Genomic DNA, 17,810 nt, shown 5'->3' with positions numbered 1-17,810 from the left:
CCCGTTTAACAACTTTTAAACGGAGTAAATAAAAAATGTATTTGGTGATGGCGAACAGAGTTCTACAATATTATATCGCTTTATAAAAATAATTTTTGCGTGTTTTTTCACACCCAAAAAAACGACAGTTTAACAACAAACACTATATTTTGGTAATTAATACATATCTTCCCAATTTTACAATGTAGGGATTTGTAAGTTGTGCTCGGTATTTTACAAAATACAAACTTTAGGTGCCGAAAAACTCCTTAGTTACAACAAAGACCATTGTGGCGTCACTATCAACCCTTTGTTTTTGCCCGTACTGAATTCCGCACATTTTCCTGTAGACACATCACGTGATTTCGCATCCGACCCCATCATATTTTTTTTTTCTTTTTCGGGGTCTCTTTGACACACGGCACATATAAATGACATGGTTCTGTGATGGAATGGCAAATTCTGCCTTCGGAGAGCCACATATTCTGAAGAGTTCAAGCTCTAATGGTTAAGCTATAGTTTGCAGCGGAAGGATTCAGGCCATTTCAGCCATACGAACAATTACAGAGCTCGCTAGGCTAATATTTGTGCCATCATCGTCAAGATTTTAGGGTAAAATTGCCACATTTTAAGGAAAACTTAGAAAAATTGGTATAAAACAAGTTGTTTTTGAAGCCACTGAACGAATTAATATCGGTTGTAATTCCATTAAAACGTGTGAATAAATCTTTTAGAGGGAAAGCTAAGATTTCTTTCGTGTCTTGAACTAGGCCCAAGCTAAAAGTTTGCGAACAAATTATTTTCGTACTAATTGAACCCAAACTACGGGCTCTCCGTCGGCTAATGGTCGGGTTCGAAAAACGGTGAAGTTTCTCAACAATATCCACGGGCAGCAATTACGGCGACGAAATCGACTAGAGGTTGTGTGAAATGTTGTGATGCAGCTCATAGTTCCGTAGCACAAGTTTAAGGTGAACAGTCTCAAATAGACGTATTTAGGGCCCTTCAGTATGTTGATTTCTTTACACTGTATATTTGGGCATTGCTTTTATTGTCTTGGATATAGTTGCAGTGTGTTGTTATACTACTTGGTAATGTACAAAATGCTTTGCAAAACGACGTTTTCCAATGTGTTTCATACGCGCTTTAAATTTTCCCTTAATGCAGTCGCGCACGTGTGTTCTATTCATTTGCACATTTGTTTGTGGAAAAGCTAATGGTAAATTTGATTAAAAACGAGGTTTTCTGTTGTTTTATTATCAAAGGAGACAAATTGCAGGTTTTTTGTCCATCGCGCGCTTGTGCGGAAAGAAGGTGCGTGACCCAGACGTTTCGTCATGAAAGCAAACCCGGGTTGTAGCATTTCGTCTGATGTCTTATGGAGAAAAACCCGGGACTTTATTACAGGGCAGTTTTAATTATAATTAGTCTGAAAAATATTGCAATAATGGAAATGAATTTTTTAGTGGATAGGTGTATAAAAGTCGACGAACTGTATGTGCCCAGAGTGTATTTACAAGAGTGTAATTGAACTTGTGCAGCAAGGCCTATGACCAGGACAGTCCTTATCTTTGCATGTAGACATAAGAAAACGTTTTACCTAACTCGACATACGAGCAAATTAAACATATTTTTGTGAGCTGCATACAGATGGCCACTGTTTCGACCTATGAAATGCAGCTACACTGATGAGATCTTATGGCCATCTGTATGTAGCTCACAGGAATCATATTATTGGCTTCACTTGCTTATAAATAAATAAATGTACAAGTAAAGAGCCAATAATAATCAGTGAGCTGCAGAAAATTGTACAGCGGGTGACTAATATTAAACAAAAATTAATTTAATGCCTAAATGTTTCTTCTATTAGGTTCGACAGATATTATATTTAAGAAAAAAGTTCAGGTAAAAAGCGATAACATGGTGACAATATGTTGGTTGGTCGCCACCCTTTTGACTGCATTCGTTCTCTCGCCGGAAGTCACTGAAGCGCAGAGCGGAGGAGGCAGTGATGGCATTGAGTTGAATGACGGCGTCCGAGGCATGTCGGCGAAAACCTTCAAAGAATGTCGACTCTATACAGACAGTGAGACAATAAATGACAAACTATGATTTACTAACAATAGAGTTCGTGTATTTATTCTGTCTTGATCATTTGTAATTTTCATCCTGTTGTTAACGGTTGAAAAAAAGAGTGTTTATTACATTATTAGTTGCACTTCGCCTTGGAGATGACGCAAGAGACACAAATAATTACCGCCGTGGTCATAAAATATTTTGGAAAACTGATTCGGAGTACGAAGGCTAAATTAAGATTTAAATTTGTCTCTTTGCGATTGGCTGCTTCGCCAGCAATTAGGTTTTGCTTTTTAACTCTGAGCCCCGTTCGCAGGTTTCAAATAGTCAAGATAATATGTTGCAACTTTCTACTTTCCCGTTCCAGAGAGCGAACAAGATCTCGAGCACGCATTGATTTTGACTCAACCTCTTGAACTTATGACCGTTCTGTTTCACTTATTGCGTCATAATTGTTTAACCGCGAGATGGGCTCCGTTTTTATTAAAATTATAATCTAGACGTTCGGTTTATTTCTATTGGGAATCTGTGATAAAATATTGCGATCAGATATACCCCAGACATGTTAAGGGGTCACGCGAAGCGGGGGTGTGGCAGGAAGCACTGTCGAGTGGCACCTGTCACATGCCAGACATACCTGCCACGCAATACGCCTTTCACCCCTTGGCAGGTGTCACCCAGGTTCAGTTTCCGAAGCGTAGTGGAGGCGTCGCCACTCGTAGTAAGAGTGGGAACTATTTTTGGCAAGGGTTTGGTTCAATCAGCATCTTGTGATGTGGTGACCGCGGGCCTGCCTCGAACGACCTGAGGATTGAGCGGATTTTAAATAAACCTTGCGGTCTTCTAATAACGCGGATAGATTATTTCTGGGTCGCGTTTAAAGGTTACTGGCTTGTAGTTTATTTCGATAAAAACAGTTTACTGGGTGTGGTCAAAGTTCGCTTGACGTTTCAGCTACCGCACTGTGTTTTGGGCGTTGACTTGGATATAAAAACAGGGAAGATAATTTCACATTCACCGCTGAGTCCAATCTCTATTTTTACACAAAACGACGCCAATTCATCGCTCACACGAAAAAAATAGTGGAACACCGCTGTTAAAATTTGTTTTAAAATGTAATGTTTTTATTACCTTTTTTGCCTTTCAATTATTTACAGTTGAGTGCAAGTACAAGGGTAGAAGATATACCTTCTTCAACACATGGCTCACCGATGAATGTCACAAGTGCACGTGCTACGATGACGCAGTTATATGCTGTGACGTGTAAGTGATGGAAGTGGCGTAAAATATTTTTACGTAAATAAATACTTGTTTTTTCATTGAATTCATATCAAGAAACTCTGTTGCTTATTTCAGACTGCAGTTACCAGTTGACTGGCACCAAAAATGCAAACCTAAAATCGACAAACAACGTTGTCGGGTTGACCTCGTCCGCATCGACAAGCCGACACTCCTGTGCGCCTACAAGCGGCCAAGAACAAGAGGGGAGCACAGCCACATAAGAGCGCTAAAGTTACGGCGCACGACTCCAGCGGTTATATCTGTGTAGCCGCCACCAAAACCAACCGCGGTTCAAAGGATATTGTCTTGTATATATTTATTGTACAAAATCAAGCGTTCTACCACCTGTTACGTCATATTCTGTAATGAATGAGGTCACAAGTGAATATTAAACTACACAAAAGTTGGAATTGTTAAGTTGGGACATTACGTTATTTGATATTATGTGTTTTGTTTGTGTGGATGTAAATGGAAACGTGTAGTTCACTTACCAACTCATCAAATAAGTTAAACAAGCCATAAAGAAAACGTTTGGTTTATATTTTTTTACCTTTACACAAATACCAGCGCAGTGGCTGCAATGTTTGATTGAAATAAAATAAACAGAACCTTGTGTTTTCGATAAGTGTCCATACTTTTTTGAAATTGTGTACAACAAAAAGTTGTTTCGTCTTCTGTGGCGATGATTTTGTCAAACTGGTGGTAAGTTTACGTTTTCCAAAGTGACCTTTCTTGAACTGGAGTATTCTGTTTAATTGCAGTGCTTTACATCTTGTACAAATATCTCGAAAATGCCGAATGTCACCATCACTCTATCTGGTATTAAATACAAACTTACACCGGAGCAATACTTTGATCAGGTTCGTCGAGTAACGGAGCGTTAATAGTTTATTGTTAATTGTTATTTTTGTAGAAATATATTTGATTAAGATGGTAGAGATCCCCTACATAAACGTGAAGGTCGCCTGACAAGTTGTGCGCATGTGCATAGCACCAGTGTATCATGGCCACAGTATACCCAGTAAAAGCGATGAGCTCGCGTAGCTCGGTCGGTAGGGCGTTGGGCCAGGTCAGCCCAGGGTCGTGAGTTCAATCCTAAACAGGAGCTTGATCTGCCAGACCTTTTTCCGACTTGTCGGAAGTATTTGATCTAGCTTATGCCAGTGAAACTAATTGTTAAGTATATGTTAGTGATAAGTTAACAAATACATGTCCTTTGCCATAGTATGAAAATGTGTGCTACTCTGCATTCATTGGTGGTGATGTCTCCGAAGATATTGGAGGTCCATTTTGGGTACTTGGGGCAAACTTCATCTCCAATTACTACACCACGTTCGATTTTGCCAACGACAGAGTGGGGTTCGCATCACTCAAGCCACGGACCAGTAAACACCCCGATCATCGGATGTTTCTAAGAAACTGATGAAAATAATGACGAATCTTGTGTTGTTTCTAGAAATCGTTCATTCTTTCAGCGCACTACAAAGCGAAATCCTAAACTATTTCAAAACAGTTTGTGAGTAATTTCGTCACATGCTTTTTGCACTGTTTTGTCTAACACTGTATGTAAGTGCTCTGTAGTGTGTTCCAGGAAATAAACATATATTAGTCGGCGGCTTCAGATTCCTCAGAAGCTTTTCAGGAAAAATAATTTCAAAATTCGAATTTCACAACTAATGTCAAATTACCGGGTGGGGTTTAATAGTTAAAAAAGGAACACAAACCGATCATGTTGTTTCATTTTTACACACTTAGCAGTGGCAGCAACTGATTGGCAGAAATAAAATAGCCATAGACCTATCCAAACGTGTTATTTCGAGAGATTGTATGAATCGTGTGGTGAAGTAAATGCATCTGTTAAGGCTTAGTATCTCTATTAGAAGGTTCAACATTACAATTTACAAGCATTTACATATGGGAGCCCGACTTAATAACCTTGGTGGTTTTATCCGTGGCCTTGTGATTTTGTTTTTTGTGTATGGTTCATCTGTGTGGTTGTTATTTGTGGGCAAAATACACATGACTTTAATTTGACATTCCTTTGTGTCTTGTGAATTGCAATTATCGAATGTAGCTATAGATAAGAAAATATGTGACAGGCGCGAATTACCGGTATTGTAACCGAACCTTGTTTATGAAAATCAAATTTTCACGTGCGGTTTAAGGATTATCATCAGAATAGATATTTGAAAGCTCCCTGGTTTCTATCAACAATATCAAAGAAAGCAAACAGAAACCTAGACAATGGATTTAACTTTTTCCTAGCTCAGCAACTTCTGAAACGACTTCCGTGCATTTAATGCCGAAGATCTTGTTTATGAAGTTGTTGATTGTTCCGTGTCCATCACACAAACCTCGGAAACACTCAGAGTTTCGCGGATCGTCTCTCCTGGTCACAATAGCTTGGCTAAAACTAAAATGTTGTGTCACAGCATTAGTTTGTTATAATTTATTAAATAACTCACTGCTTTGTTGTATGTTGACACCAAGATGAAAGTTATTGTGTTTCTTCTGCTGTTGGAAACATTGAGCTGCGGTCACATGTAAGCGATGCGAATTAAGGCTTTTCCTATCCAAAGTTTGCTTTGTGTGTTTAGTGTAAAACTTCAGAAGTACAGAAACAGCCACAGAGACGTGAAGGAACGGGGAACAGAGAACATCAAATACACACAGCACAGTAAATATGTGAAGTTCTCTTCTACTGGTGTTGGAATTGGTCGCGAACAGCTCAGCAACTATGGCAATGTATGTATATGGTCATTGTACGAATAGATTAAACTTTCAAGTGTTTTTTCAGACCCTATATGTTGGAGAGATCGAAATCGGGACGCCCCCTCAGTTGTTCACTGTGAAAATTACCACGTGGTCTTCATTTTTTTGGTTGCTATCAATTAAGTGCAGAAGATCCGATGTTTTTTGTGGTAAGATCATCTGTTGTATTGATTCCGATTATCGTTTGCTATACAAACACTAAACATTTTTTAATGCCTACACTTAATGCCTTCTGCAGCAAGACATCGCAAATACAACAGCACGGCATCTCTAACCTATACTACAGATGGATTGAAATATCATGAGGACGCAGTTAGTGGTTTAGTTGGTCAGGACGTGCTAATGGTGAGATGATGAATCGATTATTTGTACGCGATTGAAGCAAAGTTAAATTAGTTTTTTATCCGAAAGACATAACTCAATAATATTATGACAATAATTCTATAGCTTAGTGATTCCCAACCTTTTTGTGGTTGTGTACCACTTGGAGGTAAAACAAATTCTTCGCGTACCACCTAGTTGAGTGTTACAAAGGACCCTAGGAGATGAAGTAACAAACATTTTGGGATCACTAACGGTTTTTCCAATACGAAATTTATTCTGCAATTAACGGGATGGTGCTCGCGTACCACCTTGAATGCCTTCGCGCACCACCAGTTGGGAAACGTTGCTGCAGCTGCAGGATTATTTCCCGGCCTTTTGTTATCGCAAAATTTCCTTGTCGATTCCGATATTTGAAACATTTGACGTCAAAAATTTGAATATTTCTTTCCTTCTTGAAACGTTAAACTTATGTGCTTAAATCTATGGATCTGCGTAAACTCAAACAAATATAACCCATTGCACCTTGACAAATGAACTTATGAAATATCCTCATGCATTTTAGATCGGTGGCGTGAAGAGTTTTAACCAAACATTTGTTGAAGCAATCAGGATTTATGGTGACATGTACTCTGAAGCTCAATTTGATGGTTTGCTAGGAATTGGATATCCTGAAACTTCGGCGATCAGTAAAAATGGGCTAAATGTGTTTGGCCAAATGTATGCACAGGGAGCAGTGCCATGGAATCAATTTTCGTTGTATTTAAACAGGTCAAGTTGCATATATAAAATATGTAGTTATTGTAACATTTTGAGTGACGTTCGCTTTTAGGGATCCGTTTAAACGTGATGGCGGGGAGTTGTACTTGGGAGGTGTGGATCCCACAAGATTCACTGGAGAGTTCAACTATCATACTGTCCAAAGTGTATGTTTGTCAATTATAACTCACAAGTATGATTGTGATCCATATCACTATAATGCAGGGGGCATGGGAAATTGCAGTGGACGGTATGAGGATTGGCGAAGGCAATGACGCACAATTTTGTGTCGGTGGCTGCAACGCCAAAATCGATGTGGGGACTCCATATATTTACGTATTTCCGGATGAACTCGAAATAATTCGAAATATTCTTGGTGCTGATGAACATAGTGAGATTCCCTGCTCAACGATTCCCACACTGCCGAATGTAACCATCACGCTGTCAGGCATCGTCTACATACTCACACCTGAGCAGTACATATTAAAGGTAAGTGGTATTACTTCCGTGTTAAAACAACTGGAGTGGCTAAGTAGATAATCATAATAACGCGCACTACCTTAAGTTTCGGTTGCCGCCACTTGCCTGTATTTAGAATGGAGTTGTTGTCAGGTAACCTGCATTCATAGCCTATACTTGTAGCAGCTTTAAGCCTTTACATTTTTTTTCAAAACTTTTGTAATTGTGCCTACATTGTCAAATACATTAAAATAAGACACGTATGTTGCTATACCATGATGTATACTTCGTAAAGGTAATTTATAATGCTCAAGTTAATTACTGATAATGCTACAAAGAATATATTTAATACGGATAGGCTCTTCGGCAATAATAATGTTAAAGGATGCTGATAAGTTATATACAAATATTATTGCCAGAAGATACATTTAGTATTGAATACAACGTTTTTATGGTGAGGCGATATGTTACAGGAGCCGACAGCATGTCAAATTGGTTTCGGTGAGGTAGAAAATATGTTAACCTGGGTCATCGGCCAAGTTTTCCTTGGAAATTACTACACCACTTTCGACTACGCTAATGATCGTGTGGGATTTGCTCAATTGATCCCAAATGAACGATAGACGTTTGAATGATGTCAATGAGAAAGTCCTGTATTCCTTGTACTGGAGACTGTATCTTATTTCAATGTAAATACCGATGTTTTGTGTGAATGTTTTCATTGAAGTTTCTTCGACTCAGATTATTTGGTTGAAATAGACGTAGATTAAACGGTGACGTCACAAGTGTGCTGATAGTTTAGTTGAGATATTAGGTGAAGAAATGTTTGAAAAATTCCTCACAAAGAGTGGCAGACAACCAAGGCAATGTTTCATCAAGTATGATCACAGAAATTGATGGCACTGACGCTATCGTTTGTTACGCTTTGTGAGTAATATTCATTCATTCATTTATTTGCCCCCACGAAAACAAATTGAAACACATTATATTGGAGCAAATACTGAAGTTAAAGCTGTAAAGACATGGGCAGGGAAACGCTGAAATAACCCGAGTGTTTTCAAAGTCATTTTGGATATCTGACCGGTAAAGACAGATCCGTCGGTACCACCGAGAAAAACAAGCCGATTACTTTGCTGCTTTCCCCATAAATAACATTTTCCCCATAAAATGTTTCTTGCTGAATCGAAATTAGATGTTATGTCCACAACATGGGAATGCCTTTAAATTAAGTAGTCAATGATACACGGATGTGCAAAACAACCACAAGGAGTGATTGGCTCGGAAAAGATACTTGAAATATAATGTTTCTGTTGCTTCCAACCATATTGTCATTTAATAGTCTGTTCTTCTGGTACAACAAAAACGTGACTTTATTAACCGACGTTTCGCCTGTTATCCAACAAGGCTTTCTCAGGGAAATGATACAGCACACAACCAACACCGCACTTTTCCCTGTCATTAACAGAGCGATTGTTCTATGGATGTGGAGCGCTTCTAGGAAATGGCGATGATTTTTTTAAACTGGTGGTAAGTTTACGTTTTCCAAAGTGACCTTTCTTGAACTGCATCTAATCGAACAAAATCAAACATGAAATCGAGATTATTTCAAATTATTTTTGATTCTCAACATTCAATAGTCCCTTAGTAACGCCAGAAACAAAACATCCATGCAAATACTGTGACAAACACGCGAGTGCAAGTCGATACAGGGACAATGGGCTTACGGGGTGCTTACTCAGCAACTGTTGAAATTCCATCCGAGCATTCAACGTCAGATATCCGGTTCAAGAAGTTCCTGATTGTTTTAAGTTACGTGTCGGTAAAAGGTTTGAAAACACGAACAGTTATCACAGCGTGAAATATGTGTTGTTTATCTTTGACAGTCGTAATAACTTGGTTTTAAGCAAATCATATTCAATGAGAGGTGTTTGCCATCATGGAACATTTATTTTCTATGTTAAAGTCATTTTTTATCATATTATATTTATTTTGGTCTCACGACAACCAAAATCTGAACAACACGAATATTCGTCCAAACTATTCCTGCCACAATTTCTGTCTTTGCATTCCAGCAACGAAGACGAAAGGATGAATTGTGTTATTTTGTATTTATGGGACAAAACACAAAGATGAATGCAAACCCATGGGTAGATGAATTCATCGACCAGACAACAACTTTTGATGTTCCTTTCTTGTATGAAACTGAATGGTTATCGATTTAAGTTTCGGATCTATACAAACTGCAGGAAGGGGCGTGGAGTTCTTTTGCTGCCTTCAGTAGTTCCTGGTTTTCTTTGCAGGCGTCAACAGCTTATATCGTTGTACAACAAACAACATCAGTTCTTTGATATCATATGTTTCCAGTCATTGCTGTGTCATTATCAAGATGATGAAAGTAATTTTTTATCTTCTTCTGTTTGGAACACTGAGCAAAGGTTACAGGTGAGTGTTGCAAATTACAAGTGCCTGACGCTGTAGAATGTTTGTTAACTATTTATTTTCATGCAAAGCTACCTCAAGGTATTGTATATTTTTTAATGTCTGACGTTCTAAGTTTATGTAATTCGTTCTATTTCCAAGTTCTGGTATATGTTTAGTATCAAGCTGCGACGTCAATGGGTAGTTGCACATTACGAAAAACAATCAGACGACACTAAATACCGCAACAACACTAAATACGCCAAGTTCCTATCTGCTGCTGGTGGAATTGGTAGCGAGCCACTCATCAACGACAAAGATGTAAATAAATGATATTTTTGTGGTTTTACATGCTTTTAAGCGGATTAAACAAGTGAATCTTCATTCCAGCTATATTATTATGGAGAGATATCAATAGGAACTCCCCCACAATTTTTTACAGTAGTTTTTACCACGATGATGTCAAATTTGTGGATTCCGTCGATTCACTGCAACAAACTTGACAAGTCATGCGGTAAATAAAATCATCCTGTTTAAACTTTGGGCACATTTTTTTAGAATTATTTCCGATTTTTTTCAGTGAACCATCGTAAATATGACAGTGCTGCTTCCTCAACCTATGTTAAGAATGGGACGAAAATATTTAACTTTATTTCGAGTGGTTACTGCAGCCAAGATGTCGTCTCGGTAAGGAGTTTTCAACTACAGTTTGAATAAATTTGTAATGCTTGGAATATCACGTGCATGGTCTTCATACACAAGTAACAATAGACAAAGTAAAATATTGGGCCCTGAACTTGCAAACATTAATTTGTGGCACTTGGATTGATTTTGCAAGAAAACTTTACAACAAAATGTAATCTCTGCGCATTGGAAGCCGAATACCTACGTAATTCCATTCAATAAAATCGTTCGTAGACGCCGCATCACGAGCCACCCAACAATCATTCATGCCATTGGGCCAAGTAGCAATGGAGAAAAAAAACCAATTACTCCCTTACGTAAATCATGTTCAGAATATTTTCGCATAGTTCTTAGAACATTACAAAATAATCAGAATGTGACGGAGAGCGATGCCTCGTGTTTATTATTATTTATGTGAAGCTGGCAAAAGCACAGAAAAAATGTTTCTACACCATGAAGACACAATAACAGAAAAGTCATGTTTATGTTTGGTTCATCTTTTTATCAGTGATCAGTTGACAAAATTAATGAATAACTTTTGGGTTAGATTGGTGGTTTGAAGAGTTTCAATCAGACGTTCGCTGAAGTTATCAGGGATCCTGACGGTTCGGGTGTGCCATATGATGGGATTGTGGGATTGGGATATCCACAAATAGCAAAGAACGGCATCACACCGGTGTTCAACCAAATGTTCAAGCAGGGAGCAGTGGAAAAAAATCAGTTTTCGTTTTATCTAAACAGGTGAACCAGACTAAAAAATCACTTTGAACATTTATAACGGTCAAATATTTAGGAATCAATTCGAGTCAGACGGTGGGGAGTTATACTTGGGTGGTGTGAACCCTTCAAGATTCACTGGCAAGTTTAACTACCACAAAGTTGTAAAGAAGGCAAGTAGCAACTAACACTATATGTAGGCCTATGGAATAATAAAGATAACGATTATTGGTTTAGGGATATTGGCAGGTATCCATGGACGGTTTGACAGTTGACGATAGCACTGGTGTCAAATGTTGCGTTGGAGGATGCCAGGCTGTTATGGCATCTGGTGCAAATTTAATCTCTGGACCAATGGTTGAAATTACGAAGCTCAACAAGGCTATTGGCTGCCATCAGAGCACTGACAAAGTGGTCAGAAATATCAATTATTAAACGTTGTTAACTGAAAATGAAACAGGAGTATTTTGTCTTGCAGTGCTTTACATCTTGTACAAATATCTCGAAAAAGCCGAATGTCACCATCACTCTATCTGGTATTAAATACCAACTTACACCGGAGCAATACTTTTTTCAGGTTCGTCGACTAACGGAGCGTTAATAGTTTATTGTTAATTGTTATTTTTGTAGAAACATTTTTGAATACGATGGTATATATCCCCTACATAAATGTAAAGGTAGCCTGACAAGTTCTGCGTATGTGCACCAGTGTATCATGGCCACAGTATACCCCGTGAAACCGCTGAGCTGGCGTAGCTCAGTCGATAGGGCGTTGGGCCAGGTCAGCCCAGGGTCGTGAGTTCAAACCTACACGGGAGCTTAATTTTTCAGATCTTGCTCCGACTTGTCGGAACAAAGTATTTGATCTAGCTTGGCTGCGATGGCTTAGCTGTAATGCCAGTGAAACTAATTGTTAAGTATATGTTAGTGATAAGTTAACAAATACATGTCCTTTGCCATAGTATGAAAATGTGTGCTACTCTGCATTCGTTGGTTTTGATGTCCCCGAATATATTGGAGGTCCATTTTGGATACTTGGGGCATACTTCATGTCCAATTACTACACCACGTTCGATTTTGCCAACGACAGAGTGGGGTTCGCATCCCTCAAGCCACGGATCAGTAAACGCCCCGGTCATCGGATGTTTCTAAGAAACTGATGAAAATTATGACGAATCTTGTGTTGTTTCTTTAAATCGTTCAGTCTTTCAACCACTACAAAGCGAAATCCCAAACTATTTCAAAATCGTGTAAGCTGCAGACAGATCCTCTCATTTCGACCTATAATGTCTCATCAGTGCAGCTGGTGTGACTATCAGACTACTTTGCTGACAAAAACGCCTTTAACTTTGTGGTGACTAAATAATCACCGTCATCTATTGGTCATCAAACTTGGTGCAAACCTACAGAGAAAACTAGGTGGAAACACTATGGCAAAGCAAAGCACAACCAATAGTGACCTCAGGCAACGTGTCACTTTGCTTATCATATTTCAAAATCGTTTGTGAGTAAATTCGTCAATTGCTTTTTGCACTGTTCTGTCTAACACTGTATGTAAGTGCTCTGTAGTGTGTTCCAGGAAATAAATATATATTAGTCAGCGGCTTCAGATTCCTCAGAAGTTTTTCAGGAAAAAGAATTTCAAAATTTGAATTTCATAATTAATGTCATATTACCGGATGGGGTTTAATAGTTAAAGAAAGAACACAAAAGTATCAAAAAGAGCTGTCCAAACGTTTATTTCGAAAAAGAGTACAATTCGTGTGGTGAATTAAATGCATCTGCTTTTTAAGGCTTAGTATCTCCATGGGAAGGTTCAACATTACAATTTACGAACATTTATAGATGGGCACCTGCCTTAATAACCTTGATGGTTTTATCCGTGTTCTTGTGATTTTATTTCTTTTGTGTATCGTTCATCTGTGTGGTTGTTTTTTGTGGGCAAAATACACATGACTTTAATTTGAGTTTCCTTTGTGACTTGTGAATTGCAATTATCGAATGTAGCTATAGATAAGAAAGTATGTGAAAGGCGCGAATTACCGGTATTGTAACCGAACCTTGTTTATGAAAATCAAATTTTCAGATGCGGTTTCAGGATTATGATCAGAATAGATATTTGAAAGCTCACTGGTTTCTATCAACAATATCAACGCGAGAGCAAACAGAAACCTAGACAATGGATTTAACTTTTTCCCAGCTCAGCAACTTCTGAAACGACTGCCGTGCATTTAATGCCGAAGATCCTGAGCGCTAAAGTTACGACGCACGACTTCAGCGGTTATATCTGTGTAGCCGCCACCAAAACCAACCGCGATTTAAAGGAAATTGTCTTGTATATATTTATTGTACAAAATTAATCGTTCTACCACCTGTTACGTCATAATCTGTATTCAATGAGGTCACAAGTGAATATTAAACTACACAAAACTTAGAATTGTTGAATTGGGACATTACGTTATTTGATTTTATGTGTTTTTGTTTGTGTGGATGTAAATGGCAACGTGTAGTTCACTTTCCAACTCATCAAATAAGTTAAACAAGGCATAAGGTAAACGTTTGGTTTATTTTTTTTACCCTTGCTCATTTCACAAATACAAGCGCAGAGGCTGCAATGTTTGATTGAAATAAAATAAACAGAACTTGTGTTATAGATAAGTGTCCATACTTTTTTGAAATTGCGTACAAAAAAAAGTTGTTTCATCTTCTGTGACGATGATTTTTTTAAACTGGTGGTAAGTTTACGTTTTCCAAAGTGACCTTTCTTGAACTGCATCTAATCGAACAAAATCAAACTTGAAATCGAGATTATTTCAAATTATTTTTGATTCTCAACATTCAATTTTTCCTTCCAAACACGAAAATCACCAAAAGGGAAACAGTAATGCCAGGAACAAAACATCCATGCAAATACTGTGTTAAACACGCGAGTGCAAGTCGATACAGGGACAATGGGCTTACGGGGTGCTTACTCAGCAACTGTTGAAATTCCATCGGATCATTCAACGTCAGATATCCGGTTCAAGAAGTTCCTGATTGTTTTAAGTTACGTGTCGGTAAAAGGTTTGAAAACTCGAACAGTTATCGCAGCGTGAAATATGTGTTGTTTATCTTTGGCAGTCGTAATAACTTAGTTTTACGCAAATCATGTTCAATGAGGGTTGTTTGCCATCATGGAACATATGTTTTCTATGTTAAAGTCATTAATTATCTTGTTATATTTATTTTGGTCTCACGACAACCAAAATCTGAACAACACGAATATTCGTCCAAAGTATTCCTGCCACAATTGGTGTCTTTGCATTCCAGCAACGAAGACAAAAGGATGAATTGTGCTATTTTGTATTTATGGGACAAAACACAAAGATAAATGCAAACCCATACATGGGTAGACGAATTCATCGACCAGACAACAACCTTTGATGTTCCTTTCTTGTATGAAACTGAATGCTTATCGATTTAAGTTTCGGATCTATACAAACTACAGGAAGGGGCGTGGAGATCTTTTGCTGCCTTCAATAGTTCCTGGTTTTCTTTGCAGGCGTCAACAGCTTATATCGTTGTACAACAAACAACATCAGTTCTTTGATATCATATGTTTCCAGTCATTGCTGTGTCATTATCAAGATGATAAAAGTAATTTTTTATCTTCTTCTGTTTGGAACACTGAGCAAAGGTTACAGGTGAGTGTTGCAAATTGGCCTGACTCTGTGGAATGTTTTTTAACTATTTATTTTCATGCAAAGCTACCTCAAGGCATTGTATATTTTTTAATGTCTGACGTTCTAAGTTTATGTAATTCGTTCTATTTCCAAGTTCTGGTATATGTTTAGTATCAAGCTGCGACGTCAATGGGTAGTTGCACATTACGAAAAACAATCTGACAACACTAAATACCACAACAACACTAAATACGCCAAGTTCCTATCTGCTGCTGGTGGAATTGGTAGCGAGCCACTCATCAACTACGAAGATGTAATTAAATGATATTATTGTGGTTTTACACGCTTTTAAGCGGATTAAACAAGTGAATCTTCATTCCAGATATATTATTATGAAGAGATAACAATAGGAACTCCCCCACAACCTTTTACAGTTGTTTTTGAAACGACCATGTCAAATTTGTGGATTCCGTCGATTCACTGCAACAAACTTGACAAGTCATGCGGTAAATAAAATCATCCTGTTTAAACTTTGGGCACATTTTTTTAGAATTATTTCCGAATTTATTTAGTTAACCATCGCAAATATGACAGTGCTGCTTCCTCAACCTATGTTAAGAATGGGACGAAAATATTTAACATTATTTCGAGTGGTTACTGCAGCCAAGATGTCGTCTCGGTAAGGAGTTTTCAACTACAGTTGAATAAATTTGTAATGCTTAGAATATCACGTGCATGGTCTTCATACACAAGTAACAATAGACAAAGTAAAATATTGGGTCCTGAACTTGCAAACATTAATTTGTGGCACTTGGATTGATTTTGCAAGAAAACTTTACAACAAAATGTAAGCTCTGCGCATTGGAAGCCGAATACCTACGTAATTCCATTTAATAAAATCGTTCGTTGACGCCGCATCACGAGCCACCCAACAAGCATTCATGCCATGGGGCCAAGTAGCAATGGAGAAAAAAAACCAATTACTCCCTTACGTTAATCATGTTCAGAATATTTTTGCATAGTTCTTAGAACATTAAAAAATAATCAGAATGTGACGGCAAGCGATGCCTCGTGTTTATTATTATTTATGTGAAGCTGGCAAAAGCACAGAAAAAATGTTTGTACACCATGAAGACACAATAACAGAAAAGTCATGTTTATGTTTGGTTCATCTTTTTATCAATGATCAGTTGACAAAATTAATGAATAACTTTTGGGTTAGATTGGTGGTTTGAAGAGTTTCAATCAGACGTTCGCCGAAGTTATCAGGAATTCTGACGGTTCTGATGTGCAATACGATGGGCTTGTGGGAATGGGATATCCACAAATAGCAAAGAACGGCATCACACCGGTGTTCAACCAAATGTTCAAGCAGGGAGCAGTAGAAAAAAATCAGTTTTCGTTTTATCTAAACAGGTGAACCAGACTAAAAAATCACTTTGAACATTTATAACGGTCAAATATTTAGGAATCAATTCGAGTCAGACGGTGGGGAGTTATACTTGGGTGGTGTGAACCCTTCAAGATTCACTGGCAAGTTTAACTACCACAAAGTTGTAAAGAAGGCAAGTAGCAACTAACACTGTATGTAGGCCTATGGAATAATAAAGATAACGATTATTGGTTTAGGGATATTGGCAGGTATCCATGGACGGTTTGACAGTTGACGATAGCACTGGTGTCGAATGTTGCGTTGGAGGATGCCAGGCTGTTATGGCATCTGGTGCAAATTTAATCTATGGACCAACGGTTGAAATTACGAAGCTCAACAAGGCTATTGGCTGCCATCAGAGCAATGACAAAGTGGTCAGAAATATCAATTATTAAACGCTATTAACTAAAAAATTAAACAGGAGTATTCTGTCTTGCAGTGCTTTACATCTTGTACAAATATCTCGAAAAAGCCGAATGTCACCATCACTCTATCTGGTATTAAATACAAACTTACACCGGAGCATTACTTTTTTCAGGTTCGTCGAGTAACGGAGCGTTAATAGTTTATTGTTAATTGTTATTTTTGTCGAAATATATTTGATTAAGATGGTAGAGATCCCCTACATAAATGTGAAGGTCGCCTGACAAGTTGTGCGCATGTGCATAGCACCAGTGTATCATGGCCACAGTATACCCAGTAAAAGCGATGAGCTCGCGTAGCTCGGTCGGTAGGGCGTTGGGCCAGGTCAGCCCAGGGTCGTGAGTTCAATCCTAAACAGGAGCTTGATCTGCCAGACCTTTTTCCGACTTGTCGGAAGTATTTGATCTAGCTTATGCCAGTGAAACTAATTGTTAAGCATATGTTGGTGATAAGTTAACAAACACTTGCGCTTTGCCATAGTATGAAAACTGTTGCTACTCTGCATTCATTGGTGTTGATATCTCCGAAGATATTGGAGGTCCATTTTGGATACTTGGTACATACTTCATGGCCAATTACTACACCACGTTCGATTTTGCCAACGACAGAGTGGGATGCGCAGCACTAAAGCCACGGACCAGTAAACGCCCCGATCATCGGATGTTTCTAAGAAACTGATGAAAATAATGACGAATCTTGTGTTGTTTCTAGAAATCGTTCATTCTTTCAACCACTACAAAGCGAAATCCTAAACTATTTCAAAACAGTTTGTGAGTAATTTCGTCACATGCTTTTTGCACTGTTTTGTCTAACACTGTATGTAAGTG

At 38.2% G+C, this 17,810-nt stretch overlaps 4 protein-coding genes across 4 annotated transcripts; all 4 read left to right on the top strand.

Moving 5' to 3' along the window:
- The first annotated feature begins 1,825 nt into the window (after window positions 1-1,825).
- LOC145898857 (uncharacterized) lies at window positions 1,826-4,180 on the top strand. The gene is made up of 3 exons (XM_082987494.1): window positions 1,826-2,065; window positions 3,213-3,318; window positions 3,412-4,180. The coding sequence occupies exons 1-3, from the start codon at window positions 1,834-1,836 to the stop codon at window positions 3,602-3,604; spliced, it is 531 nt and encodes a 176-aa protein (XP_082843620.1). The 5' UTR covers window positions 1,826-1,833; the 3' UTR covers window positions 3,605-4,180.
- A 1,571-nt stretch (window positions 4,181-5,751) lies between these two features.
- On the top strand, window positions 5,752-8,327 carry LOC145899247 (cathepsin D-like). The gene is made up of 8 exons (XM_082987978.1): window positions 5,752-5,879; window positions 5,934-6,081; window positions 6,134-6,257; window positions 6,347-6,453; window positions 6,995-7,200; window positions 7,262-7,355; window positions 7,414-7,677; window positions 8,121-8,327. The coding sequence occupies exons 1-8, from the start codon at window positions 5,827-5,829 to the stop codon at window positions 8,268-8,270; spliced, it is 1,146 nt and encodes a 381-aa protein (XP_082844104.1). The 5' UTR covers window positions 5,752-5,826; the 3' UTR covers window positions 8,271-8,327.
- A 1,034-nt stretch (window positions 8,328-9,361) lies between these two features.
- LOC145898313 (cathepsin D-like) lies at window positions 9,362-12,626 on the top strand. Its single transcript, XM_082986743.1, has 11 exons — window positions 9,362-9,466; window positions 9,720-9,856; window positions 9,948-10,089; window positions 10,228-10,386; window positions 10,456-10,579; window positions 10,646-10,752; window positions 11,297-11,490; window positions 11,543-11,639; window positions 11,704-11,880; window positions 11,945-12,043; window positions 12,429-12,626. Exons 1-11 carry the CDS (start codon window positions 9,362-9,364, stop codon window positions 12,624-12,626), a joined length of 1,539 nt encoding a protein of 512 aa, XP_082842869.1.
- A 2,467-nt stretch (window positions 12,627-15,093) lies between these two features.
- Window positions 15,094-17,661, top strand: LOC145898312 (cathepsin D-like). The gene is made up of 9 exons (XM_082986742.1): window positions 15,094-15,149; window positions 15,300-15,441; window positions 15,511-15,634; window positions 15,701-15,807; window positions 16,351-16,544; window positions 16,597-16,693; window positions 16,758-16,934; window positions 17,000-17,098; window positions 17,464-17,661. Exons 1-9 carry the CDS (start codon window positions 15,094-15,096, stop codon window positions 17,659-17,661), a joined length of 1,194 nt encoding a protein of 397 aa, XP_082842868.1.
- Window positions 17,662-17,810: the final 149 nt, after the last annotated feature.

Source organism: Ascidia mentula, chromosome 4 (genome assembly GCF_947561715.1).
Source record: "Ascidia mentula chromosome 4, kaAscMent1.1, whole genome shotgun sequence".
NCBI classification, from domain to species: domain Eukaryota; kingdom Metazoa; phylum Chordata; class Ascidiacea; order Phlebobranchia; family Ascidiidae; genus Ascidia; species Ascidia mentula.
The sequence above is the reverse complement of the archived record's forward strand: the minus strand, read 5'-3'. Positions and strand labels throughout refer to the sequence as shown.

Excerpts from the sequence above, each read along its gene's own strand:
- LOC145898857 (XM_082987494.1), top strand. The coding sequence starts at position 1,834 with ATGTTTCTTCTATTAGGTTCGACAGATATTATATTTAAGAAAAAAGTT. Across the intron at positions 2,066-3,212 it reads ATGTCGACTCTATACAGACA|TTGAGTGCAAGTACAAGGGT; the intron begins GTGAGACAATAA and ends AATTATTTACAG. Across the intron at positions 3,319-3,411 it reads GCAGTTATATGCTGTGACGT|ACTGCAGTTACCAGTTGACT; the intron begins GTAAGTGATGGA and ends TGCTTATTTCAG.
- LOC145898312 (XM_082986742.1), top strand. The coding sequence starts at position 15,094 with ATGATAAAAGTAATTTTTTATCTTCTTCTGTTTGGAACACTGAGCAAA. Across the intron at positions 16,694-16,757 it reads ACCACAAAGTTGTAAAGAAG|GGATATTGGCAGGTATCCAT; the intron begins GCAAGTAGCAAC and ends TTATTGGTTTAG. Across the intron at positions 16,935-16,999 it reads ATCAGAGCAATGACAAAGTG|TGCTTTACATCTTGTACAAA; the intron begins GTCAGAAATATC and ends TCTGTCTTGCAG.
- LOC145898313 (XM_082986743.1), top strand. The coding sequence starts at position 9,362 with ATGGGCTTACGGGGTGCTTACTCAGCAACTGTTGAAATTCCATCCGAG. Across the intron at positions 9,857-9,947 it reads TTCTTGTATGAAACTGAATG|GCGTCAACAGCTTATATCGT; the intron begins GTTATCGATTTA and ends TTTTCTTTGCAG. Across the intron at positions 10,580-10,645 it reads CAAACTTGACAAGTCATGCG|TGAACCATCGTAAATATGAC; the intron begins GTAAATAAAATC and ends GATTTTTTTCAG.
- LOC145899247 (XM_082987978.1), top strand. The coding sequence starts at position 5,827 with ATGAAAGTTATTGTGTTTCTTCTGCTGTTGGAAACATTGAGCTGCGGT. Across the intron at positions 6,082-6,133 it reads AGCTCAGCAACTATGGCAAT|ACCCTATATGTTGGAGAGAT; the intron begins GTATGTATATGG and ends GTGTTTTTTCAG. Across the intron at positions 6,454-6,994 it reads TTGGTCAGGACGTGCTAATG|ATCGGTGGCGTGAAGAGTTT; the intron begins GTGAGATGATGA and ends CATGCATTTTAG.